The sequence below is a fragment of the Rattus norvegicus genome, chromosome 13 (genome assembly GCF_021556685.1).
Source record: "Rattus norvegicus strain SHRSP/BbbUtx chromosome 13, alternate assembly SHRSP_T2T, whole genome shotgun sequence".
Lineage (NCBI taxonomy): Eukaryota > Metazoa > Chordata > Mammalia > Rodentia > Muridae > Rattus > Rattus norvegicus.
The window spans coordinates 44,730,786-44,755,329 of NC_141546.1; the positions used below are offsets into that span (position 1 = coordinate 44,730,786).

The window sequence follows — 24,544 nt, forward strand, 5'->3', positions numbered from 1 at the left end:
TCTCCACCTCAGATGAGGACGACGACATCTCAGAACACCACTGCTCCACTATGTGTTGAGGCCCTGTGCTGAGCCCTTGCACTGCAGCTGTCTATGCCAGGATGTCAGGGTGTCACAAAGTGCCCTGGATAGGATGGGGGCACTGTAGAGAGAGGTGGTTTCTCTAGCTTGAGCTACCACCCTATCCTACTACTACAAGGGAAGTCACAGGTCAGGAAGAGTCTGCAGGGTACCAGGAGCAGGAATCAGAGGAGGGGAGGAAACTGAGGGGAAGAGAAATCCTGTGGGATGGATAAAAGGGTGGAGAAGGATGGAAAGAAAATCGTCTAAGCTGGGCATGGTGATTCACACCTGGTCTCTCAACCTCTGAGATGCTGAGGCAGGAAGTTCCCAGCCAACCTGAGCTGAGAGTGAGCCCTGGTGTCAATAAAACAAAAGAAATGTATATCTGGAATAAGTGGTAAGAACTGCTAAGGGAAATATGGAGGACTTGCTCAGAGGTGCTGACAAGTTGATTAAAGCAAGCATTATAGAATTGGGTGATTGGGCATTTCCTTTTCCAAGGAGGGAAATGAAATGAGTGCTTGTTAGCACTGTTCTCTGCAGATGCCAGAATGGCTCAGGCACTCACAGGCTTGGCTCTCACACTAGGTTCAGGCACTAGAGCAGTCAGGGATTCAGGATTTAGATTCCTTGGTTTCTAGTTGATTCTGGTTTTCTAAGTTCCCTAAATAATAACTCGTTGACCAGAAATGCCTACTCACAGCATCAATCTCATTTAGGATCTTCCATTGCTCATAGGTCACCCCAAGAGACTCAGCAGTCTGAATTGTCCTCTTCAACTGGCTTGTCCACACTTTGAGGTCCTGGATCTCCTGTTCCTCCAGAAACTTCTTCAGAGCCTGAGCAAACTGGGGTTTGGAAATCAAAGCTAAACAAAGAAAACATATCCCACCATACATGCAATGCACAAAGAGACTACTAGCCATGGCCGAACTATAAACCCAAGAGGAATAAATTCTATTAGAGCCCTTTGGATTCTCATCACAAATGGTGCCCAATAATTTTCTGATGGCTGAATGATCACAGCAGAAAAGGTCTCAAATGACCCAGACAGTAATCCAGAGCTAGGAACAGTAAGCAGAGAGCATCTTTAGCACTTGTCTGGCTATGTGAAAGCCCTGCCTAAGCCCGAATGGGATTTAAGCAGGAGGGATAAGCAGATGACCTCCAGCATGCCCTTCTGACTCTAAGCTTAGGAAATCCAGCCTGCTGGCTAACTGCTCACCTGCTTTCCTCGCAACGAAAGGCCAGAGTCACCCCCAATCTTTCCCAAAAGATTGAATTCGCTCTCTCCGTGCCGGCACAGATAGATGGTGCGAGGATGGACATGGATGTTCATCAGGTAGTAGACAATCTTACTCTGGATGTAGTCCTGAACTCTGTTGACCAGAAACCTCTGGCCTACATTCATCACCTTTATGAACGAGAGGTCCCTGGGACAGGGGGAAGGAAAGTCCATGGTAAGAAAGTCTGACAGTAGGATGAGGTGGGTGGGCAGCAAGGCTATCAGGCACCTGCACTTAGGAGGCTAAGGTAGGAGGGGCTTCAGTCTGACGCTCTCAAGACAAACTAGACAAGTCTAGAGAGTGATCTGAATACTGCAGACCTCATCAGCTTTTCCTCTTTCCCCTATCACGGCCACATTTATGGAGCCAAATGCCAAGAAACAGAGTACTTCTCAACCAAGATGGCATACAATTTCTTTAACTTCCAGCATGAATGCACTATTTCTTCAGAGTCCAACCTGTGCCATGCAGCATATCTAAGCCTGAAAGAATTTCAGGCTTTCCAGGGACTGACTTGAAGATTTTGCTAAATTCAAAATTTTGTGAGACATCTGGGCCTCCCATGATGTGGTCAAAATCTAGAGAGAACATGGCAACCCGGGGGAGGAGAGGAGAGAACAGACTGCATGGTGCAAGGATGCCCGCTTTACCTCTGTGCCTCATCAGCCTTGCTCAAAGACATGGCTGCAAACTATTTGCTTTATAGTCACAGGGTTTTTCTTCAATTTAAAGTAATAAGAGCTTTTTCAAAATTATGATGAAGGGAAAGTGTACAATAAGGTAACTCACCGTCGACCTACCATCAGAGATAAAACTCTATAAACATACTACGTACTTATAAACAAAAATATCCCTCTAGAATGCTTCCCTACACAGGACTTAGAGCAAACTAGAGATATCTCTTTATGTCATATCTAGGGCAGTGCCTTTCAGCCATTTATTATGGAAATGTTTCTAAATACTTGTACTCTGAGAAACCCATCTGAAGAAAATGAAGAGTTCAAACCATGAGATGACTGCAGCAATTTAACACTGTGCCGTACATTACAGTCACGATGATTCCATTTGCTTGCCCACGACGTCTTATTAAATGCCCTAAATGCTGCTTTTGATCATCAGAGTGATTGGATTAAGCAATGCCTAGGGAACCAGGGAGGCACACCTCTGGGAAGTCTGTGACGGCGTTCCCATAGAAGACTAGACAAGGGAGGAACTTTACCCTGACTGTGGACAGCATCATCTCATGGCCTAGAAGGCCGTGGACTCAATAAAAGAAGAAAATGGATTCAATCATGGAGCCTCACACCTGTAATCTCAGCACTTAGGAGGCAGACGCAGGACTGCCCAGAGTTCTAGGTTATCCTAGGAAAACACTGAAATCTTGGATCAAACGATGGGGGGAGGGGGAAGAGAAAGCTAGGTGAGCACAACTTTTCTGCTACGTGAGCCTCTGAGATGTGAGCAAGCAGCAGCTGCCCACCACTGTGGGGGAAGGCAGTCCTGCTCCTGTGATTGCCCTGCCATAGTCGCTGCACCTGCTGAGCACTGAACAAAACAAACTTCTCCTGAGTACCCTATGCCAAGTGTTCTATCAGAATGCAGAGAAAGCTAGTGAATAGAACATTGTTTCATCAAGATACAACTGTGTGCCCAATCATCCCAGCACTGTGGAGGTTCAAGCAGGAGTGTCAGGAGTTCAAGTCATCCTCTGTTCTATAGTAAGTCAAGGCCAGCAGGGATTCCTTGAGACTTAGTCTCAAACACACAAAACACATTTCCAAAGGCAACATCCCCTCAGGCTTCCATGCATATACTCTCTTTCTTCAGCGCAGACGTAACATTTTAGTATACCCTGTCCCAGGCAAACCCTGTATTCTGTGCCTCACTGTCATGAGACACTACCACAGTCATCATGGCTAACACTGACAGACATTTCTCCTTGAGGTAGGCAAACTTTAAAATTGATTAAAACTGATGACACATCTCCAAGGGATATCCTACAGCACTCTAGTTCCGATTTGCTAAATCTGGAGCACTGGTTCCCACCTAGAGATAATTGGGCCCCTAAGAGACATTTGGTAGTGTCTGAAAACATTTCAGTCATCACAGCTTGGATCCGTTCCTAGCACCAAGTAGACAGAGGCCAGGGAGACTACTAAACACATTAGAATGCATAGAGTTAGCCCCTTCGACAAAGAATTCCAGAGTTCAAAATGTCAATAACACTTAGATGGAAGGCCTCCCTCCAGAGCAGTACTTCTTGGCCTTCCTAACCTGCAACCCTTTAGTATAGTTCCTCATGTTGTGCTGACCCCAACCATAACATTATCTTCATTGCTACTTCATAACTGTAATCTTGCTATTGTTATGAATCATAGTGTAAATATCTGACATGCAGGATATCTGTTATGTGATCCCTGTGAAAGGGTCATTCAACTCCCAAAGGGATCAGGACCCACAAATTAAGAATTACTGCTCTAGAAACTAGAGAAGAAAAGCTGATAAGAAAATAAGGTTAAGCATGGTTAAATAAAATATACAACCCACATAAATATCTATGCTGGCTAGGTTTAAGTCAACTTAACACAAACTTAAGTCATCTGAGAGGAGAATTTTTAAAAAAACATTCTCAATTAAGAAAAATGCTTCCATAAAAATAAGGCTGTGGGGCATTTTCTTAATTGGTGATTGATGGGGAAGGGCACAGTCCATTGTGGGCGGTACCATCCCTCGGCTGGTGGTCCTGGGTTCTATAAGAAAGCAGGCTGAGCAAACCCTGGGGAGCAGGCCAGTAAGCAGCACCTCTACAGTGGCCTCTGCATCAGCTCGTGCCTCCAGGTTCCTGCCCTGACTTCCCTCAATGATAGATGATAACGTGGAAGTCCAAGCCAGATAAACTCTCTCTTCCCCAACTTACTTCTGTTCATGGTATTTCATCATAGCAATGGTAATTCTAACTAAGACAATATCACAATAAAACTCTGTTCTGTGAAATGACAGAAATATCATAGGTTTAGATTACCAGAAGAAATTAAGAGACCAAAAGAGAGAAAGACAATTTTCTTTCTGCCTCAACCCTCAGATTATGGTGTTAGATCTTACTTATCATAGTTGTCTGGGTCAAGGGGCTGGTAAGTGACCTTGTAGCACTCAATTCTCTTCAGGAAGTCCTCCATCACATTCTCCCTATTCCTTTCGGGGTAGTCAGGGCTTGACACTTTTACCTCCTGAAATCACAGGAACATAAAGGCCTGGTCAGAGTTCTGTTCTTAAGAGCCCTCCTACAAATGGCCTCTTCTGAAGAACAGAAAAAGAAGTCTGTAAGGAAGCTTTTCACTAGAGCCCTGGCATTCCCCATGCACTGAACACTCTCATCCTGTCCTGTGACCCTGGCAACCAAGAAAGGGAAGACAGTGGGGAGTCATGTGCCTGCCTTTGGCTAAAGGACAGAGGGAGTTATGCAGCTAATGCTGCTTCTGAACCAGAATCCCTTTATATATTTGCCTGGGAACACAGAATGTGCTCTAATCCCCACCTCCATTGCTACTCAGAATAGGGTATGTGACCCAGTATTTGACTTAGGAATCACTGTCTCTTCTTCAAGTAAGATTAACTACAGTTCCTATGATGTAAGGGCACCTCTGGGAGAGCATACAAGGATGTCTACTTGGCACACAACAAAACACAACCTAGCCGATGCACTGTCTGGTGAGGTGTCCATAAGGCACAGAAGTACAATACTCAATGCTGTCAGAACATTAGACAACTGAAGAATACACGACCTTCCTATGAGGTGGCTGGGCAGAAAAATTAAGTCTAATTTGGTGCAATATTTAGGTCTCAGTGTCAGGTAATATCAGAACACAAAACCAGGATTCCCATAATCTAAGCTGTTCCCCATTCAACAACTCATTTTTACCGTATTCCTCAAAGACCCAGACTCTTCCCAAAGGAAGAGTATAAAGATACAAAATGCTCTCAAGTAAAGATCACTATGATGGATGATAACCCTGTCTGTCTCCTTTCGATACCCAGAGTCAACATGAATACACACACACACACACACACACACACACACACACACACACACAAGAGAGACAGACTGGCTGACTGATAACGACAGAAATGACACTCACCAGAATATTGGCAGCAATGACATCAGGATCATCACACACAGATTCCACAAAGAATACCTGGGCATGGAGAGAAGGCATGACAAACCTGTCAAAAATGCCAGCTTGTTCACTGAAAGCACATGCTCATCTATTCCACCCAGCAACCACACCTTCAGGATCTGCTTCATAAAGTGGCCTTCCAGGCCTCTTCATGTTAAAAACAGACCTTACTACATCTCCTAGCTCTAACATAGACAGGTCAACTAAAGGTCAAAGAAAGGATCTAAAGAGAAAACACTCAAGGACTAGGCATACGCCCTGAGGGGACAAACTCTGATATCCAAATCCTGAGCTAAGCAGAGACACAGGTTCCACTCCTATCTCTCCACCCCGCCCCCAACCTCCACTCCTCTCTTCCTCCAGCACAGAGTCAGAACCCACCTTGAAGGCATTCTGCTTGGCAAAGTTCAAAATCATGTCCCTCCTCTCCCGAGTGGTATTGGTGGCATCAAACACCTACACAGAAAGCATACAAAGTAAATGAATCAGAAGAAAAACTGAGAGCTCACCCAAGACTGATTCTCGATAGGGCTGAGTAGCCAGAATGCTGCAAGAGAGGACATGAAGAGGGAAAGCACACAAGGAGGCTTACCGCGATCTGCCCACTCTCTTCAGTAAAGTAGGCCTTCACATCTTCCAGTGCCACCAGGGCACACTGTCTGACATGAGAACAAAGAAAATCAGTGCAGAGAGCTAAGATCAAACACAGCTGCAGCCGTCACTTCACTTCAGCCTCTCTGTGTCTGCCCTAACTAAATCTCCCAGTTTCCCACGGAGTTCATACACCATCCTACAACTTCCCCCCGTCCAATTCATAGGATTTATATACCTCTTTAGCCATCACATAAAATCATCTTCTAGAGTCCTGTCTGCCACCACCCAGCCTAAGCTAGTCTTTCAACCTAATAACTTCTCTTAGTATCCCCTCAAGCTATTTCCTGAGAAAAACAGGACCCTAACACATTCAATCTCACTAATGCCTAAAAACAGTGGACTTAAGTCAGGCCTTTAAAAAGACTCACTTGCGGATCTTCATGGCCTCTTCATTGTCATGTCGAAAGAAGTCATAGGACTTATAGGACTTGACTGCTTCCCGTCGATATACACCAAGATTAAACACTGCAGCAAAAACAATACGATGGCCCCACTAAAGGAGACTTCTTGGCCTAACAGACTGGCCAGTGGGATGGAAAAGGCACCATGTATGTTGGAAACAATATCAAATTAGGAAAAGTTGGGTTAAAGTCCTGACTTACAAGGAGAGTCTGAAGCTGAGGTTCTATCTCCTCGACTACTGTTTCACCAAAGTATGAGTAAGGTTCAAAAATATGACACATGTGCCCAGGCTTTTGACATACCACCTTCTCATTTAATTCTGAATACTTTTACCAAAGCTGTTCTATCAAAACTAGGATGATCTGCCTGGGCCTGGAGGAAACAAGTCTAGGGACAGGAAACACATTCAGCAAATGGAGAAGCAATCTTTATTTTTATCAGAAACACTATATGACCTTGAGGCTAAGAAGACTAAGTCTCTCAGAGACCTGTGGGGTCCCATAACTAATCAACTCCCTTCCCAAGGAATGGCCAGCACCTACCTTTGGTAGGTACTCCAATCCAGTTCAGGTAGCGTGTTAATTTCTTGGACACATAAGTCTTACCCCGGGCTGGCAAGCCAATCATAACAATGAGTGTTGGGGAGTTGGTCATGTAGGAAGCCCATGCTAAAAAAAAAAAGGAAACAGATAGAGCTAAAAACTGACTACACGTCTCATGGGGTTTAGGCATGAGATGAGACATTCCATAGTCATCAATTCATTTAATCCTCATAAACCTATAGGGCAAAGGTCCAAGAAGGGTAAGAAGGCAAACTGTGGCTATATTCGGCATATCCTCTTGAAACAGAATTAAAGGGTCATGAAGCCTTCCATAAAGTATCCACACCAAGGCATTTCTTTCCCAAGTCTTTAGAGAGACTCCCAGGATGAAAAGAAATAGGATGCAAGATTAGGAAGAGAGAATGCCTAATAACACTGTAGCTATGGTTCTATTTACCCCAAACTGAGCTGACTTTAAAATAGATCCCAGAGCTTCTCCACTGAGGATCCCACCCATCCCTCCAGAGCCTCAGACAAGATCTTGATGATCTTTGAAAAAAAAAAAAAAAAAAAAACAACTACCTCAAATTATTTTGGCCACAACATTCATGAGCTCCTCCTTTATTTTAATTTCTAAACTAGTGACATTTGGTCGGCAAAGCCTACAGGGTAAAGGTCTGACTAGACTCCACAAAGGTTCAGGATCCAACAGGAGGGCACGGAGGCTTGCCTGCCTCAACAGCACATGTAAAAGCAGGATGACTGCTGGGCAACACTGCTGTGTCATTCCCTTTCCACAGTAACTAGCTTATTTCCGGAATGTCCACAAACTTAAGTTTCACCAGGTTGGAGGCTTAGAGGGCTAATGAACTGTACAATACACAAATTAGTTAAGTGTCAACCTAGTATTGGAAGCACACCTGTGCTTCCCAGACAGTTTTTCTCCTTAACAAGAGGCCTTGTCAGTTTGCTAAAGGAACTGGTTTCTCTGTCTGTGCTGCCACAGAGCAGTGGTAGAGAAAAGTCCTGCATTTGTGCCTGTCCACCTCTTTCTTGAAGTCAAGACCCACGCTGAGGTTATCCAGGAGAGGTCAAGCTGAAGGCGCTCTCCATGGAGAAATACTGCATAGACAACAAAGGGAAAAAATACACCCTGAGCTTCTGCTTCCCGGCACCCTTTTGCAAAAGGGGCCCTCAACATTTGCCACAAGAGGGTAAGCAAGCCACTCTGAGGTTAAGCATCTCGAAAGCTGCAGTGAGGCTGCTCTTAGCAAGCCAGGTCATTTCCCATCCACGTGCTCTACTAAGGATCTGTGTTCTCGAAAGATCTGAAATCATACCATGTACACTGCTGTGGTGACACCTCCCCTTTTGTAGGGAACATGGGAAGAACTAAGTTAAAAAGGACATGTGGCCTACCACAATTTGAGAGGAGAAAGGTACCCACCTACAAGATACTCATAAAAGCTTCTTTAAAACCCACATTTCAGAACCAACTGGGCTGTTCCCTGCTTTGAAGGTTGTTTGTTTCACTTTGCTAAACACAGTTCTGTTTGAGCAGTCTATTAAATGTCTCTTGCCTGGATTCTTTCCTTCAAAAGAAACTAAGAGACCACTTACGAGAGTCCTGTTGCATGGGGGATATTGCTGACTGGGCAAGGAGCTCCAAGACAGGAAATGCAACAGCATAAGCAGTTTTCATCTCTGTTCAAACAAGGAGCTTGGAGATGAGTGAACAGCAGCACAGAGCCTCTGTGGCCTAAGTCACTGAGCACTGACCCCAGCAGGCAAACAGCCCTACCTGGCATCTGGTGGAGCAGTAAAATCCCTGAGTCTTCATGTTCTCCCTTAATGCAGACTCCTCTGCATGTGCAATGACTTGGCACATGAGCTGCACTTAAGGGCCTCTCTGCCACAGCTCGTTAGCCACTTTCCCCAAGGTGCTGTTCCCTCCCCCGAATTTAGAAAGAGAACATGCTTAGGAGCTGCTCTGCAAGAAACCAGGGAGTGGCTGCTCTGTGTTCACCATACTGGACAATGAGAGCTAAGAACAAAAGAAAACACTGGCTTGTGCCACAGGTATTCCATACCATACTCTTCAGCACCACACCACCAGCCTTGGGCTAGAACATGCCTAAGCAAGAGGGGGCCCGCACACACACACACACACACACACACACACACACACACACACACACACCTGCTATAACCAGGGCTTCACACACCTGGTATAACCGAGGCTTCTCATTTTCTGGGAAAAGAGAAAGGGAAACAAAACTATAAACTAAATAACACTTCCTCTCTCAAACTGCCACTCTGATAAAATTAGGAGGATGGTTTCCTGTCTGTTAAAAAGCAAAAGCACCACCTAACTTTGAATGGAAGGTACTTCACACTGACTGACCTGGTGACACTGTGACAGCATTTCTTAATGTGGAAAACTGTTTCAACCCTGAAATTTTTTGTCTTCTTTATTCAAAATTAAGCTGGCTTTATCCAGCTTCAACTCATTTTCTCTTTATGAATCTGCTTAGTCAAAATGAGAGCTTGGCAGTTTTTTTCATATAAATGGGCAAACTAAAGCCTAGAGAAGGGAAGAGCTTGGCCCACAGGACTACAAAAGAAAGTCAAGGTCAGGCTTCTTAACCACACTACTGATCTCATGACTACCTATTCAGCCTAATCTGCTGGTTCTTGGCCATCGCTTTAGCACCTGACAGAAGGCCCCATGGAAAACATGACTGTGTTCTCCATGCTTATCTGGGAGGGTGTCTAGGCGAGTAGTGGTTCTTGATCTTCTTGTGGCCAAGGATTTTTTCCATTATCAACATTAAATGGGCCCAGCACTTGAAATATGTAACCCGTAAAGCGTAACATTAATATTACCTTAATTTTATGCATTAAAAGTTGTAAAACCTGATTGCCTTCTGCGGTCTGACTGATAAGCATGAAATGCACTCACAAAACTGTAGCCACATACTAGAAAACTGGTGGTTCTGCTAAGCACTGTAGCTATAGTCAGTGATACCAAACCTCAAACCTCCAGCAAATAAATACCTTGAGGCACTGAAAATTTAAAGAACGCATTTTCAATGTGAATGAAGATTCCACTGGGTCTATCACACTCCTTTCACTTCTGTAAGAAAAGCTGTTGATATGAGCAGAAAGAAGTACTAAAGTGGTCACTGAAGTGTTCTATTTGATAGTGAGAAGCTTCACACAATTATTGGTTGAAATTCACACAGTGTAGAAAGGTAAATCTGAATTTGCCAACATGAAAAAAATAAAGATTCCAAAGTAGAGTAAATTCTTTATGAAGAAACGGTAACAGAAGAGTATATCATGAGTACACCTATGTTTGGTAGTGGGACGCACCAGAATTAAACACCTAAAAGAAGTGAGTCTGGCAGAGATAGGAGAGACTGGAAGAGATTTTCTAAACTTGCTTCTTTTGTATTTAGGGAAAATGCATTTGTCTTCTCCAAATCCACTAACAATATATTTAAAATAAATAAAAGAAACAAAAGATGAGAAAGAAAGGACTTAAATAAAGAAAGCATCTAAGACCCTACTCTCAGTGACCTCAAAACCACCCTCACCTGGGTACCTTAAAAATACCCCATCCAGGGGCTGGTGATTTAGCTCAGTGGTAGAGCGCTTGCCTAGCAAGTTCAAGGCCCTGGGTTCGGTCCCCAGCTCTGATTTAAAAAAAAAAATACCCCATCCATTCCTACAACCCCATCCCTGGAACAACCCAAATCCCCAAAAGGCTCCTTTGAAGTCATCTTTTTGCCTGAGGTGAAACCAGTCACTTCTCCGATTCAGAGTTAGCAAGCAGGTGTAATGAGCAGCAAGGAGCTGGAGTTGAGCTATAAATAAAGCAACACAGGCAGCCAGGGAGTCTCTAACAAGGCACCTTCTCCACACGATGCAAACAGGGTGACTGGGTTTATCAACTGAGAGAAGATACCTACCTGAGTGAGGTTCTTAAAAAAGGACGAGCGCAAAGCAGAAGAGGTGCCCATGGATCTGCTCTCCTTAGTAAGATAGATGAGAACACGGTGTCTAGAAGAATCAAACTGCCAAGTCTCTCCACAGCAGAGGAAAACAAACTGTATTCTCTTAAGGATCTCACAATCTCACGGTCTAGCCATGATGTAAGAAAAACTGGGTATAGAAATGACAACTCAGAGTCCTTTAGTTGGGTAGAAAAAGCAGTTTTAAAAGAGATTAGAAAAAAAAAAAAACTAGAGTCTGGAGCAGGGATGAGTCTAGAGATCCCTAGATTTGATTTGCTGTAATCAAAAGCCCTGGAAGAGCTGCAAAGGGTCAGGCAAGCAGGCTGGAGTGGCTAGTAGAGAACAAGGTAGAGCTAGAAGGGCTGGTGATATGAACCAGCTCTTTCTGAAATCCACTCCCATCCCTCTCTGCTGTCTTTGGACTACATAGCTAGTAACTGGAGCACACTTCTTTTAAGAGGGGCAACTGGATCAGAACAACTGGGTTATGATACTGTCAAATAAAAGAAAATATTCTTCACTGCAAAGATGATTCCTTACAAGGCTCTTAGATTAGGAGATGCTGGCAGCATTTAAATGTAAGTCTATTTATATGTAATATGTTTACTTTACTTTCAAAAATAAATACAAAAGGTAGAGTCACTTGTGAAAAATGACAGCAGCTGTGTCCAACATTCATCTCAGCACTTGTCTATGGGTACTTATTTACTTCTCACATCATTCCTGGGAGAACGATTTACTCTGCTACAAAGTCTAGAGTGTCTCCACTCTCTAATGGAGTAAACTAGGTTAAGAATGACAGTGTATACCTGTAATCCCAGCACTCTGGATCTAAGGCAAGAGAATGACAAGTTTAATGCTGATCTGGGTTACAGAGTGAGACACTGCCAAAGAAGAGAAGAGAAAGAGAGAAGGTAAAAGGGCACACAGAGAGAGGCTGGCTTCCTTACAGAGCAAACTGAAGAGGACAGAGCTTAAGCCAACTGCTCAAGGGTACCTAGCAAGGAAACAGCACCACCACCATTCAGACCTGGAAGTCGCCCAAAGGGACTATAATCCAGCATCGTGCTGTGAGTTTACTCAGGACACAGTCTGTCTTAGGTAGCAGCTTCCTGCCCTGGCAAGAAAATGAGACCCTAACCATAGAGCTGTGCCAAGCTCAGTATTATAACTGCACCAATCCAACACATGCCTCATGGATGCCAGATAAAAGAGTTTGAAAGTAACAAGGAAGTAACCTGACAGACCTCAGGCTAACCACCTCCTTCCACCTACTCCTACACATAAGCACTTCTCCAGAAAGTGAGAACTGATCAAAGGATTCCTGAAGGACGAGTGCTAAAAGGCTCCTGAGGTTTCCAGAAACATCTGAGGACCAATGCCCCAGATTTCTAGGGAAGTGTACAGCCTTGCTTAGGAATGGAGAGTCAAGGGGACAAGAAACGATGCTTCATTCCCCTGCCATCATTGATTTCTGCCATCTCTGTACATTAAAATGCTTGTGTGAAAGGATCTGCAAAACCCCAAAGCTCACCGGGTAAGAACTTCAAGCACCCGGCACTGTGAGTCACAGGTCAGAGCTCATTCCCCTCGGGGCTGGAGGGACAGGACAAGTACTGGCTCTCACCTGCAACTTGGGTTTATTTTTTGAGACAGGTCTCAAGTAACCCAGGCTTACTCTGAACTAAGTATGTGTGGCTGAGCACAACCTCGAACCCCTGATCCTCTGCCTCGATCTCACCAGGACTTAAATTATGGGTGTGGGCCACCATGCCTGGCTTCTGCCTTCAATGTATGTAATGAGTGTCACCTTCCAAGAACACAGTCCAAGAGATAAAGGAAACTGAGAGAGTGACAGCCCCGGGTTAATCCTGTACCAGGACATTTGCCCCTCCTATGTATAAAATAACTTGCTCTAACTACCCACATATCCCTAATAAAAACAGCAAGAAGCCCCAAAGACACTAAGCCTACTAGTTTGAGACGGTGAATTATTCACTGTGGACTTTGTCTTAAGTCCTATGCCATGTGAGACATGGGCACACATCTGTACTCAAGAGGTTAAAAGAGGAATCTTTATGATGAATCAGAGGGCAGCCTGGGTTACACTGCAAGTACCTAGCAAGTTGGGGTTCTGGGGCAATATCCGGGCAAGACCCCCACAGAGCAAAAGAGTCTAGGATACAAATACATTATTTCTGGACAAAAATCCTAAGAGAGATCAGCAGTCAGTCACTCTTTACCAGAACTCACAGCATTTCTTCCCTGCCCTTCGGAGGTTTGAGGCGTGGGGTTTATAGCTGCTGCTGCTGCTGTCTTCTGTGGAAAATGTACTATTCTCAGACATGGTAGTTCTTCAGGAGGCACCTGGGGAAAGAGAGAATACAATAGAAGGAAGGGAAGGAAGGTGTCCCTCAAACAGATGCAGAGGACTATAGTGTGATAAAAGGGAGAAGCCCCTACCAAGATCCAGATCCAGCCTCTTGCTCCTAACTCACACTTTCTCTTGGATAAGTCACAACCCTGACTCCTCACCTCCACAGCTTCCCTCCAACTTTGCGTTTCTTTGCTGCCTTGCTTCATAGTCGTGTATCTCAAACCTAGCAAGCCTTTCAATACTCTTAACAAAGCAGATTCTCTTATCACAATTACTTCACCTTATTTTACAGAATTGACAAATGAAGACAACCGACCAAAGTAGCTTGGTCAAGCTTCTTGTCCTCACATTCTAGTTTTAAGGCTATGGACAGAACAGAGGTGGCAATCAGAAGAGAGCTGAATTGCGGATAGATCAAGTGAACTATCAAGAAAGCAATCTCTATCCAAAGGTACAGTCTTGAAGGGGGGGGAGGGGAGAGGAAGAGGGAGGGACAGAGGGAAGGAGACCAAGAGAGGAAAGGAGAGGGGGAGAGAGGCGGGAGTGAGAATGAATTTGGGGATTGTGGTGGGAGGGCCAGGGGAGAAAGCACATTCTAGGGAGGAAGAACCTTGGCGGAACTGAGATAACCCTAGCTTGTTACATTCTCAGACGTTCTCTGCTCTCTAGCCTCCCTGCTCTTGCCTATTCATACCCTAGGGCACAGCGGAAGTAAATGACTTACTCAATGTTACCTGCAAAACTAGGGTGAGAGGGACTGGGGCTCACTTCTCAAACCCTGATAGCAAGGAGCTCAAGACAAAAGATGAGAGAGAGAGAGAGAGAGAGAGAGAGAGAGAGAGAGAGAGAGAGAGAGAGAGAGAGAGAGAGAGAGAGAGAGAGAGAGAAAGCGTGCATGGCTCCCGACAGAGCCAATTCTCTCAGTCCCCACACACCAGCTGCGGCTCAGCGTCCCTGAAGGGCTGCACGCCCAGGAGTGTCACGGGAGCTACCCTTCCCTAAAGCACGAAGCACCGTCGCTCTGCACCTTAACCGCGCCCGCGCAGGACCCCAGCCCCACGTACAGACTGCTCAATTATCGCTCACCCTATGACCTGTCCTATTCGTCCTCCCTGCTGTAGACCCGGTGTCGCCACCGGAGCGCCGGGAAGCAGAGCGAGCAGGCAGACTGAAGAAGTCCGGGCTCCGGGGGTTGGGGGGGGGGGGGTCACGTGGGGCGCTCGGGCCCGCCCAACCCCGCGTCAGTCCTCACCTGGAGGCACGCTGGACCAATGAAGCACCTGCAGGGCCGGGGGCGGGCTCCTGGGGTCTGGGAGGACCTGTGACAGCTTAAGGCTGTCCGCTCCCAAAACAGCGGACCCAGTAGAGCTTGGTGGCATTGTTGCTTGGAAACAAATCGAGCTGAAGGCGGGGTTAATTAAAAGCCTTACTTTTTTTTTTTTATTCTCGCGAGACCTGTTTGGCTGACATCTTGCGTGGGAGTGACTGGTGAAAAAAAAACGAGGATTAACGCCTTCACCCCAGAATCTCCAGCTAGACTAGGTTCTGGAAGGTAGACGTCCGCTTTTAAAGATGCCTGGCTGGCTACCAGAATGCAAGAGCTAACTCCAATTTCTGGTCAGGATCCTGGAACCTACGGATCCGGGAGCTTCTCATTCACCTTCCAGGTGACTCCAAAGCACGTTCCTTTATTTCCTCGTACAACCCGGGACCCAGGCTATATTATCTGGGGTCATCTTGAAGAACCAAGGAGGAGAGCTGCACCCGCTCCTGGTGTAAGGGTGGAGAGGAACAGATTTGCTACCATTGATTCCCAGTACCGGTTGTTGCAGTGGGGTTTACGTATCCCAGAACTGCTTTTCAAAGCCACGCCCCCAGCATGCCTTTGGTACCCGATGCGAATGACAGTCCACAGTGGGGAGGGGGACTTGCTGCTTTAGCTAAATGATGGGGGGGTCAGGGGAGACCCTAGAGCTGCTTTTATTCATTCCTTCTTTACCTGGGAGTCAAGTCACCTTCCACATAGTCCAAGAATGCGTTTTACAACCCCCAGCGTGTTAAGGCGTGCTATAAACTGTCATTATTCGGCGTTTACTGCACACCTTTTATTATGTTCAAGGCAGTCTCGGGCTCTCGACATACAAAGTTGGAAACTGACCTAGCTATCTGGTTAGGTCTCCCCTTCCCCGTCCGTCTTCTATCTCTGGGCCACGACGAGGACTCCAATCGCATGATGGAGTGTCTTCCTAATTGGATCCGAGGAATCGAACTGGAATCCGGATGACAAGAGTTAGTCCTCTTGAACACTGCCACCACCCGAGTGAGGCAATCGCCCCAGGCAGGGCTGCTGACCTCATACAGTCTTTCTGAGGTGGCAGATGGACGCTTTCAAGTTCGTCTCACGGGACTCCGGTCGTCCCGTCCACTTGGCCTCAATGAATCAGTTCGGTGCAGCCAGGAACTCGTCAGCAGAGTGACTGTTTGGCAGGTCCTTTGACCTTTCTTGGCATTTGTTTACCTTCTCAAGGATGAGTCTGCTTTGCCTGGTGTTTGGGTGGCTGCTTTCATCATTTCCGACCTCCCTGCAAGGTGACATTCTGCTCTGCTAGACTCGGGAACTCCTTCCCCGCCCTCCTCCCTGGAGGATAAATGCTGCCGACGCGAAGGGCGCCTCACCGGAGCGCTCGGGAGAACTGGCCAACCTCCAGCCCTCACCCACGGCTGCCCTTATCACTTTAAGAGCCGGAGTGTATTTGGAAGGGCCGAAGCCAAGTCCCCACCGAGGTGTCGCGAGAAGCGCCCCAGCGGCTACTTCTCGCGATGTTTGGAGGCGCGAAAGGCGGCCATTTTGGGGTCCCCCCCGCTGGTTGTTCCGGCGCTGTCTCCCAGGCTGCGGCTGGGACCAAGGCTGGCCCCGCAGGAGGCCGGCCGGCCGACACTATGTGGCGGCTCCGCTGCAAGGCCAAGGGTGGCACCCACGTTTTGCAGGGTCTTTCCAACCGGACCCGCTTACGGGAACTGCAGGGCCAAATCGCCGCTATCACCGGCATCGCTCCTGGCAGTCAGCGAATCCTCGTCGGCTACCCACCAGAGTGCCTGGATCTCAGCGACCGGGACATCACTCTCGGGGACCTGCCCATCCAGTCAGGTACGGGCACCGGCCGGGGCCGGGGAAGTCTTGGAGGACATTGAGGGGAGAAGAGTAAAGACAGTAAGGCAAAGTGCTGGTGTGACAGCTAGGGGCTTCGAGAAGGACCAGAACTCCAGGAAGGCCGGGGCAAGTGTCAAGTCCTTTTAACTGTGTTTTAGAGACAAGTCTGGAGTCTTGAAGCTCCCTGTTCCCCAAGCCTGCGTCCAGGTCAATCGTTTTCTCTGCTTTCCCAGAGGACAGCAGGATCCTTTCCCCTGACAGGGTGGTTCTTTTTCCCTATCCTGATCAGCAGGTCAGCAGTTGAGATACGGATTTTTGCCTTAGTTGTCCGTCCCTCGGTTAATTTGTTTTGAGTTTGTTTCGTGTACACTTGAACGTATGAGTTCACTGTAGAATTAACCAACAACAGTTATTTGTTCCCAGTTTTAGAACTTGGACATCAGTGTTGGTCATTAAAAGCTTTGCATGTTGTGTCAAGGCCCCTCGAGCTGTCAAATGGTATAGTCCTGCTAAGTGGACAAACACCCTGGTGACCTACCTAGTCTGTAGAGAACCTCTGAAAGATTTGTTAAGTTTAAATGCAACGCAGAGCATTTTGTTCTCTTCTCCTCTTTCTGAAGACACAGTGAACCAAACACAGACAAACTTAAAAGAGCTAACTGGCTTCTTGTTTACAAAGTTGGGTTCTCCTTGGTAACCCTCTGTATACCTTTAACTCATTTGGTTTCTAATTTACTGAGTTGGCTAATAAATACCCAATCTATAATTTCTCTGCAGTTCTGGATTTGTTTTATTTTTAACAGGTGACATGCTGATTGTTGAAGAAGACCAAACCAGACCAAAAGCTTCACCTGCGTTTTCAAAACATGGTGCTCCTAGTTATGTCAGGGAAACTCTGCCTGTGCTTACCAGAACCGCAGTCCCAGCAGACAACTCTTGCCTCTTTACCAGTGTGTACTATGTAGTTGAAGGAGGAGTCTTGAATCCAGCTTGTGCCCCTGAGATGAGACGCCTCATAGCACAAATTGTAGCCAGTGATCCAGACTTGTATAGTGAGGCAATACTGGGAAAGACAAACGAAGAGTACTGTGATTGGATCAGAAGGGATGATACTTGGGGGGGAGCAATTGAGATATCAATCCTGTCCAAGTTTTATCAATGTGAAATATGTGTAGTAGATACACAGACAGTCAGAATTGATCGTTTTGGGGAAGATGCAGGCTATACCAAAAGGGTTCTACTCATCTACGATGGCATTCACTACGATCCGCTTCAGCGAAACTTCCCTGATCCGGATACCCCTCCTCTGACCATTTTCTCCTCAAATGATGATATTGTTCTCGTACAAGCACTGGAATTAGCTGATGAAGCTAGAAGAAAGAGACAGTTCACTGATGTAAACCGCTTCACCCTGAGATGCATGCTGTGTCAGAAGGGCCTAACCGGACAAGCTGAAGCAAGGGACCATGCCAGGGAGACAGGCCATACCAACTTTGGAGAGGTGTGATCTGTTCCGGAGAATTGGAGCCTACTACCTCACAGATCCAGAAGGCTCTGGGTTTTCCAATAAGCTATTCATAACCCTACAGAATAGAACACAATGCTTGGACCATCCTTTTATCTTAAACCAGTATGACTGACACTGAAATTCCTTGTTAAGATTAAAATCAGTGTGCAAGTTTACAGATGTGTGTCTACACTAGTGGCATGCCCTCTTTCTACCGGGGTGTTGGAATAGGTGGTTTTGGCCGCTTCTGATGCTAACCCGAAAACTGGATTGTATTATAAACCAGCACCCTGCGGCTTTAGCTTATAAAAGAAAACATATTTTAGGTAATATGCAAAGCTTTGTGGAGGACCACTGGACATATACCACAGTGTCTCCAGTAGTTGATTTCTTTTAATATTTGAATGAGTTAGTTGTTTCTAAATTCTGAATTGATTCATCAAATGAAGATACTCAGAATTGTCAAAACTTTTTATATTGCAATTTGGTAGACTTTATAAGTGTCTCTAACTACTTACAAGTACATAAAAAGCAATTTTACAGGGATAAGTATATCCCTTGCGAATGTTATCTAAAACAGGAGTTAATATGGTCCTGTTGAGATTTCTAGTGTATAAAAGTAGAATGTATAAAAGGGGGAAAGGTGCCTGAAGCAGCTTACTGAAGCTTTAAAAGACTGTTGGCCTCGTGTTTTAATGCAATTCATGTATTGGTGTTTGTCACATTAGATAATTTTTTTTAAATGATGCAGGGTATGCCTTTTTAATTGCTAATTTAGCTTAAAATTCAAGAAGTATCTTGAAAACTTGAGAGTTTAGTTCTTTTGCTTTTTTACATATAAATTTTTCTGGAGGGATTTTATTGCCTCAACTGTTTAGCTCAAAGCACTTCTTAACAAACAAGTCTTCCTCTAAAGTGTCAGTGGTATGCTTTGGTTTCCTGAAAATGTTTCCATAGATGACATGAGCTATGAGCTCTTAGATAGTTCACATTTCTGCAAGATAGTACTTTGTTCATCTGGGATCCTTGACTTTCAGTTTTAAATAATTTATTTGGTTTGTTTCACTTCCAAAATATGCATACAAAGTTTTAAAATCCTTGCCTTATACAGCTCTCTTATACAGAGTACTGCTACCTAGTGTCAGCTATGTAGCCATTTGCTTGATGGATTGATCCTCAAGGCACATGCTCTCAAAACTTAGCTTCACTATAGAATCTTCCAGGTAAAGTTTTCTACCTCTAATTCTTCTAAAGATCAGGGATGCTAAGTTATAATTTGTTGTGTATTCTGTCGCACGATGCAAAGAGGCAGACTGTTGTGAAGTTTTGTTATCTTGATCTCATTTATTAAACATCTCAGACAACCCTTGGTGTACTTTAAAGCACTTATATCTTACCATGATTCTTCTTAGCAAATGCTTTAAAATCCTTAGCCTTTTACATGGTAATGGTGACCATGTCAAGTTAAGGAATGTTAAAATGAACAATTTAGAAAGTTCCTTTAAGGACAATTGAACAATTCACAAAGTACGCTTCAGTCATCAGATGACATTCTTTCTGAGTTGAGACAGGGTCTCCTATGTGTTCTTTGCTGGCCTAGAGTTTGCTATATAGACCCAGTTCCTCCAACTCAAAGTGATCCTTCTGCCTCTGCCTTTTGAGTGTTGAGATTACAAGCAGGGCCACCATACCTGGCCGGATGACTTTTCTTGAGTACCCTTTGTGCACATAGCCAGTCAGGCAATGGCATTATTATAGTCATACAAATTGAAATCTTTTTCTTTTTTTAACTGAGCCTTAAAGATAGTACTAGTGATCTCAGGATGCCAAGCATTTTGCATTCACGACATGTAAATGACTGTCACAAAAGTCTCTTTGTATCTGTCATCTGGCTTAGATTTTTTTAAAGTTTTTTATTTCCTCTATAAAATATTTAATTTATAGCTGTACATTAAAAATGTAACACTGGGATATTCATCGTGTTTATAAAGCTTGCCTTCCTTTACCACTTGAGCATCCAAATTTAATATCTCTAAAATTTTGGATCCAGAAGTTTGTTCATACAACAAGTATTTATTGAATAACTTACGTGTCAGGCATGTTCTATTTTTTGACAATAATTCCTGTCAATTTAAAATTGAGTCTATACAATGTACAGAGGAATCGTTTAGTAAATGTAAAGAAGTAGAATGAGCACTGGTTTTCTTAAAACTCAAATCTTTATTCTAAGTGTTATTTATATCTTGTTTAGAATTTATTTATATTTAGGGGATTGTTTCTTTTTCTATTTTATCTTTTACTTGGTTTGTTGTGTTGCCAGGTAGATACTTGATAGTAAAATGGCTTTCAAAAAGACATTTTCATCATTTGCTGATGAGAACTGGTTTGAGAGTAGTGTTTTTGTTGTGAAACATTCCAGGTGAAGCATTATATGCAAATTGTTTAATTATTGATTTCTGTTCATTCCAAATACAAGCTGTTAAGCCTCATAGAAAAGTTTTAAAAGTTTTGGTTTATATTCCTCCTGTATTTATTAAGCTCTTGAAATGATTGTGATGAAACTCATTTTTAGAACTTTGAAAAATCTGTGAATTTAGTTGCAGCAAAGCTAAAAGAAACTTTGTCCTAATGAAACCCTTTCTGTTCAGTTTTTGCCTGTCCTCCAAGAATTTTTTAATTAAAATGAGACAATTTACATTAGTGGTAGAATAAAAATTATGCTTTGCCCCTACTTCCCCAGTGTCCTCCCCACTCTTTTTTGGATTAACGATTCTGCATGGTTTTATAAAGATATCCTAGTCACAGCAGTAGTCCAAATTAATGTCCCTGGGAATTCCGTGATATGACACCACATCTTTTGCTAGTGATTCATGGTTGATTTCTTAAAGCTCTCCATGAATATGAAGTGATCATAATCAAGTGGTTACTGGCCAACCTAACCTTGTTGTTAGGAACTAATACCATTAATGCCATTGAATACCCATTGAGTTCAAGTCCCAGAAAAGTCAGAATCCCAAATTAACATTATCCCTACCCATGTGTGCCCCTAACTGCTCCTGCCTAACTTTGCCTAGCTTCCTTCAAGCTACCCTAGTTGAATTTTCTGTCTTTGTGGAAAAAATTACAAAAGGATGTATGTGAAATTAAGCAACAATGATACAGACACACACATGTTATATATTAAAAAAATCAGGTGACCTTAAATTTACATATATTAAAAATTACATTTTTCTTGTATTGAAACATCATTTGCAGCACTTTAAAAATTAGGGAATAAAAGTTTACATAGCTCTCTAGAAGATCTTGAGGGCAATAAAGATCCAACCCTGAGCTGCTAGCCAGCAGCTCTCATAAGCTGTTGCCTTCAGTATTTGCTGTGTCTTAGGATACAGTCTAATTTCACTCACTGTTAGGAGCGTGAGCTCTGCCCTAATATAAGCAATGTTACTTCTGTAATGTGATTGTTGAAGAGTACATTCATCAAACCTTTGATTGATTTTAAGCAAGCTTATTTTGGAGAGACTGATTTTTGAGTAAGATATGCAAGCAGTATTTGCAAACCTAAGGAAACACTTTATTGAATAAGCTAGTTTGTTACTCACAGTGCTAAGCATCCAACCCCGGCTTTTTGCTGCTAGGGTAAGCGCTTGCTTATTGATCGGCATTCCAGCCCCAGGATGTTTTCTTAATACCTATTGTAATGTGTCGGCACATCCAACTCAAGGAATATAAGATTGCCCTGGTTATGGGAAAGGTTTGGTATTTTGTTGCTGTTGTTTTGTTTTTTCAAAAATTAGCTAGCATTTTGTTTACAGTGCTTTGACTATTTTATTTGAAAAAGTATTATGTTTACTGAATTATGGGGTGTTTGTGTCTAGATGCATTTGATTTAAGGGAGGGTGTTGGCCTTCCCATGGCATTTTAAAGTGAAAAGGACAATTGCTCCTGAAAAGGAAATGTATGCAGCGTGAATGTGAGCATCTTCCGTACTACCCCTTGTCGCTTTCCTTTGAAACACTGGAACCTGTGTATAGGAGTTTAAGTATAGTGAATGGGTGATTTGGTTACCTTATAGGTAAGGAGGCTGAGCATCTCTACCAAGATGACGACGTGGCATGGCTCCAGAACGCGAGTAGAGTGTAACCCATCAATTATTAAAAGACAGGGGCTGCCTGACATTTGTGCCATGCAAGGTGCCACAGGAAATGCATTTGTACCAAATTATTTGTTTTCTTTAAGAATGCCTAGTAAGTACATAGAGCTTGTCAAAGGGATAAGAATGAAAAATAGTCTTATCGAGGCAGAGTTCCTTAAATAAGAAAATCACCAGGAAAGCCTGAAACACAGGGCTCAGAACATAATTTCAAAGGAATAAAAGGGGCCAAACAGAGTTGTTTTCTTGGCATATGAAAGTGTGTTGTTAGTGTTGTTTTCAAAATGTTTCCTTGTCATTTGCCAGCAAGTTTCCAAGGTCGATGCACTGCTGCTCTCTGGGAGATGTCTAACTTCATTTTATACAACTCATGATTTTGCCTTTGTTATTAAGATGCATTCATTTTATTTATGATATGTGATTTTTCAATATCTAAATGTATGAAGTGACTTGTTTTAAAGGAATAAATGAAGTGAAAACATTGTTGTGCGAGCATGTTTTGGGATCAGGGCAAAGGGCCAGTAAAGAATACTACACTTGAGTTACATATTCCCAAAGACCACAGCATGGGTATGTGCAACTGATTCCCACACCCTCCAAGTAGTTAAGTGTGTCTCTTTACTGATGCCAGAAGGCACTCAGAATTTCCCTTCACTGGCTAAATTTCTTTCTAAATCTCCTGAAGTTTAAGTCAATAACCTTTGCTGATGGATTGTTTAATTGGAAAGGTTGGATGTTCCTGATTTTAGTAGAGTAGGATCTGGATGGATTTAGATCTGTTTGAAGATGGTGGTTTCTCTGACACTGGATATTGCTTCAGTGTCAGCAGTTAAACATTAAAAACCATGGAGTTGTTACAATTGGCCAGAGTTTTCTAATTGACCTAAGTCCATAAACACATAGCACACAAGAAACTAACAAGAATAGAAAGAAATGGAAAAAAGGAGAAATGGATGCTTTAATATTTTTTAAAAACTCAAATCCTGTGTCTCCTGCATTATGACTGGTATAAGAAGTCAGTTGGTCTCTGCCATCTTGAAAAATATTTTAATACTACCTATAAAATAATTACAAAACAATTTCTTCTTCCTTTAAAATGCTATTAAGATATCACACGCGCACACACAGAAAACCGGGGTTTTTTCCACTTATTCTGCTAAAGTTTGGGAAAGAGAATCTTTGATGTAGTAGAGACTAAAAAGCAGGGCATCCATTTGTGGCAAATGCATACTTTTTGAGTTGGTAAAGATCTTACATCTCCAAGCCTGAAATCTGGCAATTAAAAACAGGGGATCCACAAATATGCTTTATTTTGAAATTGTGTTCTGGTCTGGATGCCTTTTGTCTATTGCAGTGACATCAAGTGCCAGGTCACTCAGAGTAACTAAATGTGAGGGTAACTATAAATCAAACAACTTCCCACTCAGTTAAGTGTGGAGTGCACTGGGCTGCTAACCTACACTGGGTATAGTCCTTGTTCAGTTCAGCCATCAAAAGTACCATTCAGCTGTCTGTCATCTCAGCTACCCAGTCTGGAATGGACAACTCTCTCCGGAAGAAATGTGGCCCCAGATGTTAGGCATACCATACCATGCCTACCCTTTCCCTGTCCCAGACCTAGTAATTTACCAAATTCTTTATTGCCTTTTTTGTTCATTACTGCCACAGAAGACTCTCTAGATTTCCTGGTTCAACAGTTCTAGAAATGAATGTCTGTGACATTTACTTTCCTTGTGATTTACCTTCCATGACTACCACCATGAAGGGGGGAGGGTATGACTTGGAAGTGGCAGACGGGGGGGGGGGGGGGAACAGCAGAAGCAGAACATGAACGTTTCCATTGGCGCCCTTCCTCCTGGCAGATACTGTACTGAAATATCCACCCAATTGTAGACCAAACTTGACAGTTAATAGAGTTCCGCATCTTGTTTTATGGATGAAATTACTTCCTACTGAGGCTAGGAAATTAATGTTCCCTCTGGTCGTTATTGAATTACTTCTCCTAGAGCATGAGTATCACAGGAGAAACTGATCAAATTCTTAAACCTCCAGAATATGGGACAGACTGAAGTATGACCTTTTGCAAAGGTGGCCCTCCCACTATGTTCATTTAATATCAAAACATCCAATTTGGGGACTTGTATGTATGGGATGGTTTTTGTTTTTCCTTGAGAGTCTCACTCAGTATCCAGGTAGACTCCGGCTTGTGACCAGG

The 24,544-nt window shown here is 43.8% G+C and overlaps 2 protein-coding genes across 41 annotated transcripts in view; one reads left to right on the forward strand and one right to left on the reverse strand.

Moving 5' to 3' along the window:
• Pfkfb2 (6-phosphofructo-2-kinase/fructose-2,6-biphosphatase 2) overlaps nt 1–24,544 on the reverse strand; it is a 54,839-nt gene that overhangs the window by 27,544 nt on the left and 2,751 nt on the right. For 9 of the 40 annotated variants that reach the window (XM_087580014.1, XM_087580004.1, XM_087579998.1 and 6 more), the window contains exons 1-10: nt 14,605–14,698; nt 13,395–13,508; nt 7,123–7,248; nt 6,547–6,643; nt 6,117–6,183; nt 5,906–5,980; nt 5,486–5,542; nt 4,452–4,576; nt 1,289–1,496; nt 765–911 (exon numbers count right to left, since the gene is read on the reverse strand). In XM_087580014.1, the coding sequence (XP_087436140.1) occupies nt 765–911; nt 1,289–1,496; nt 4,452–4,576; nt 5,486–5,542; nt 5,906–5,980; nt 6,117–6,183; nt 6,547–6,643; nt 7,123–7,248; nt 13,395–13,488 (996 nt within the window). In that variant the 5' untranslated portion in view covers nt 13,489–13,508; nt 14,605–14,698. 40 annotated transcript variants of the gene reach the window in all.
• On the forward strand, nt 16,193–22,811 carry Yod1 (YOD1 deubiquitinase). The gene is given in 2 exon segments (NM_001008889.2): nt 16,193–16,666; nt 17,473–22,811. Coding segments are annotated over 2 exon segments (1,032 nt in total). The 5' UTR covers nt 16,193–16,338; the 3' UTR covers nt 18,177–22,811.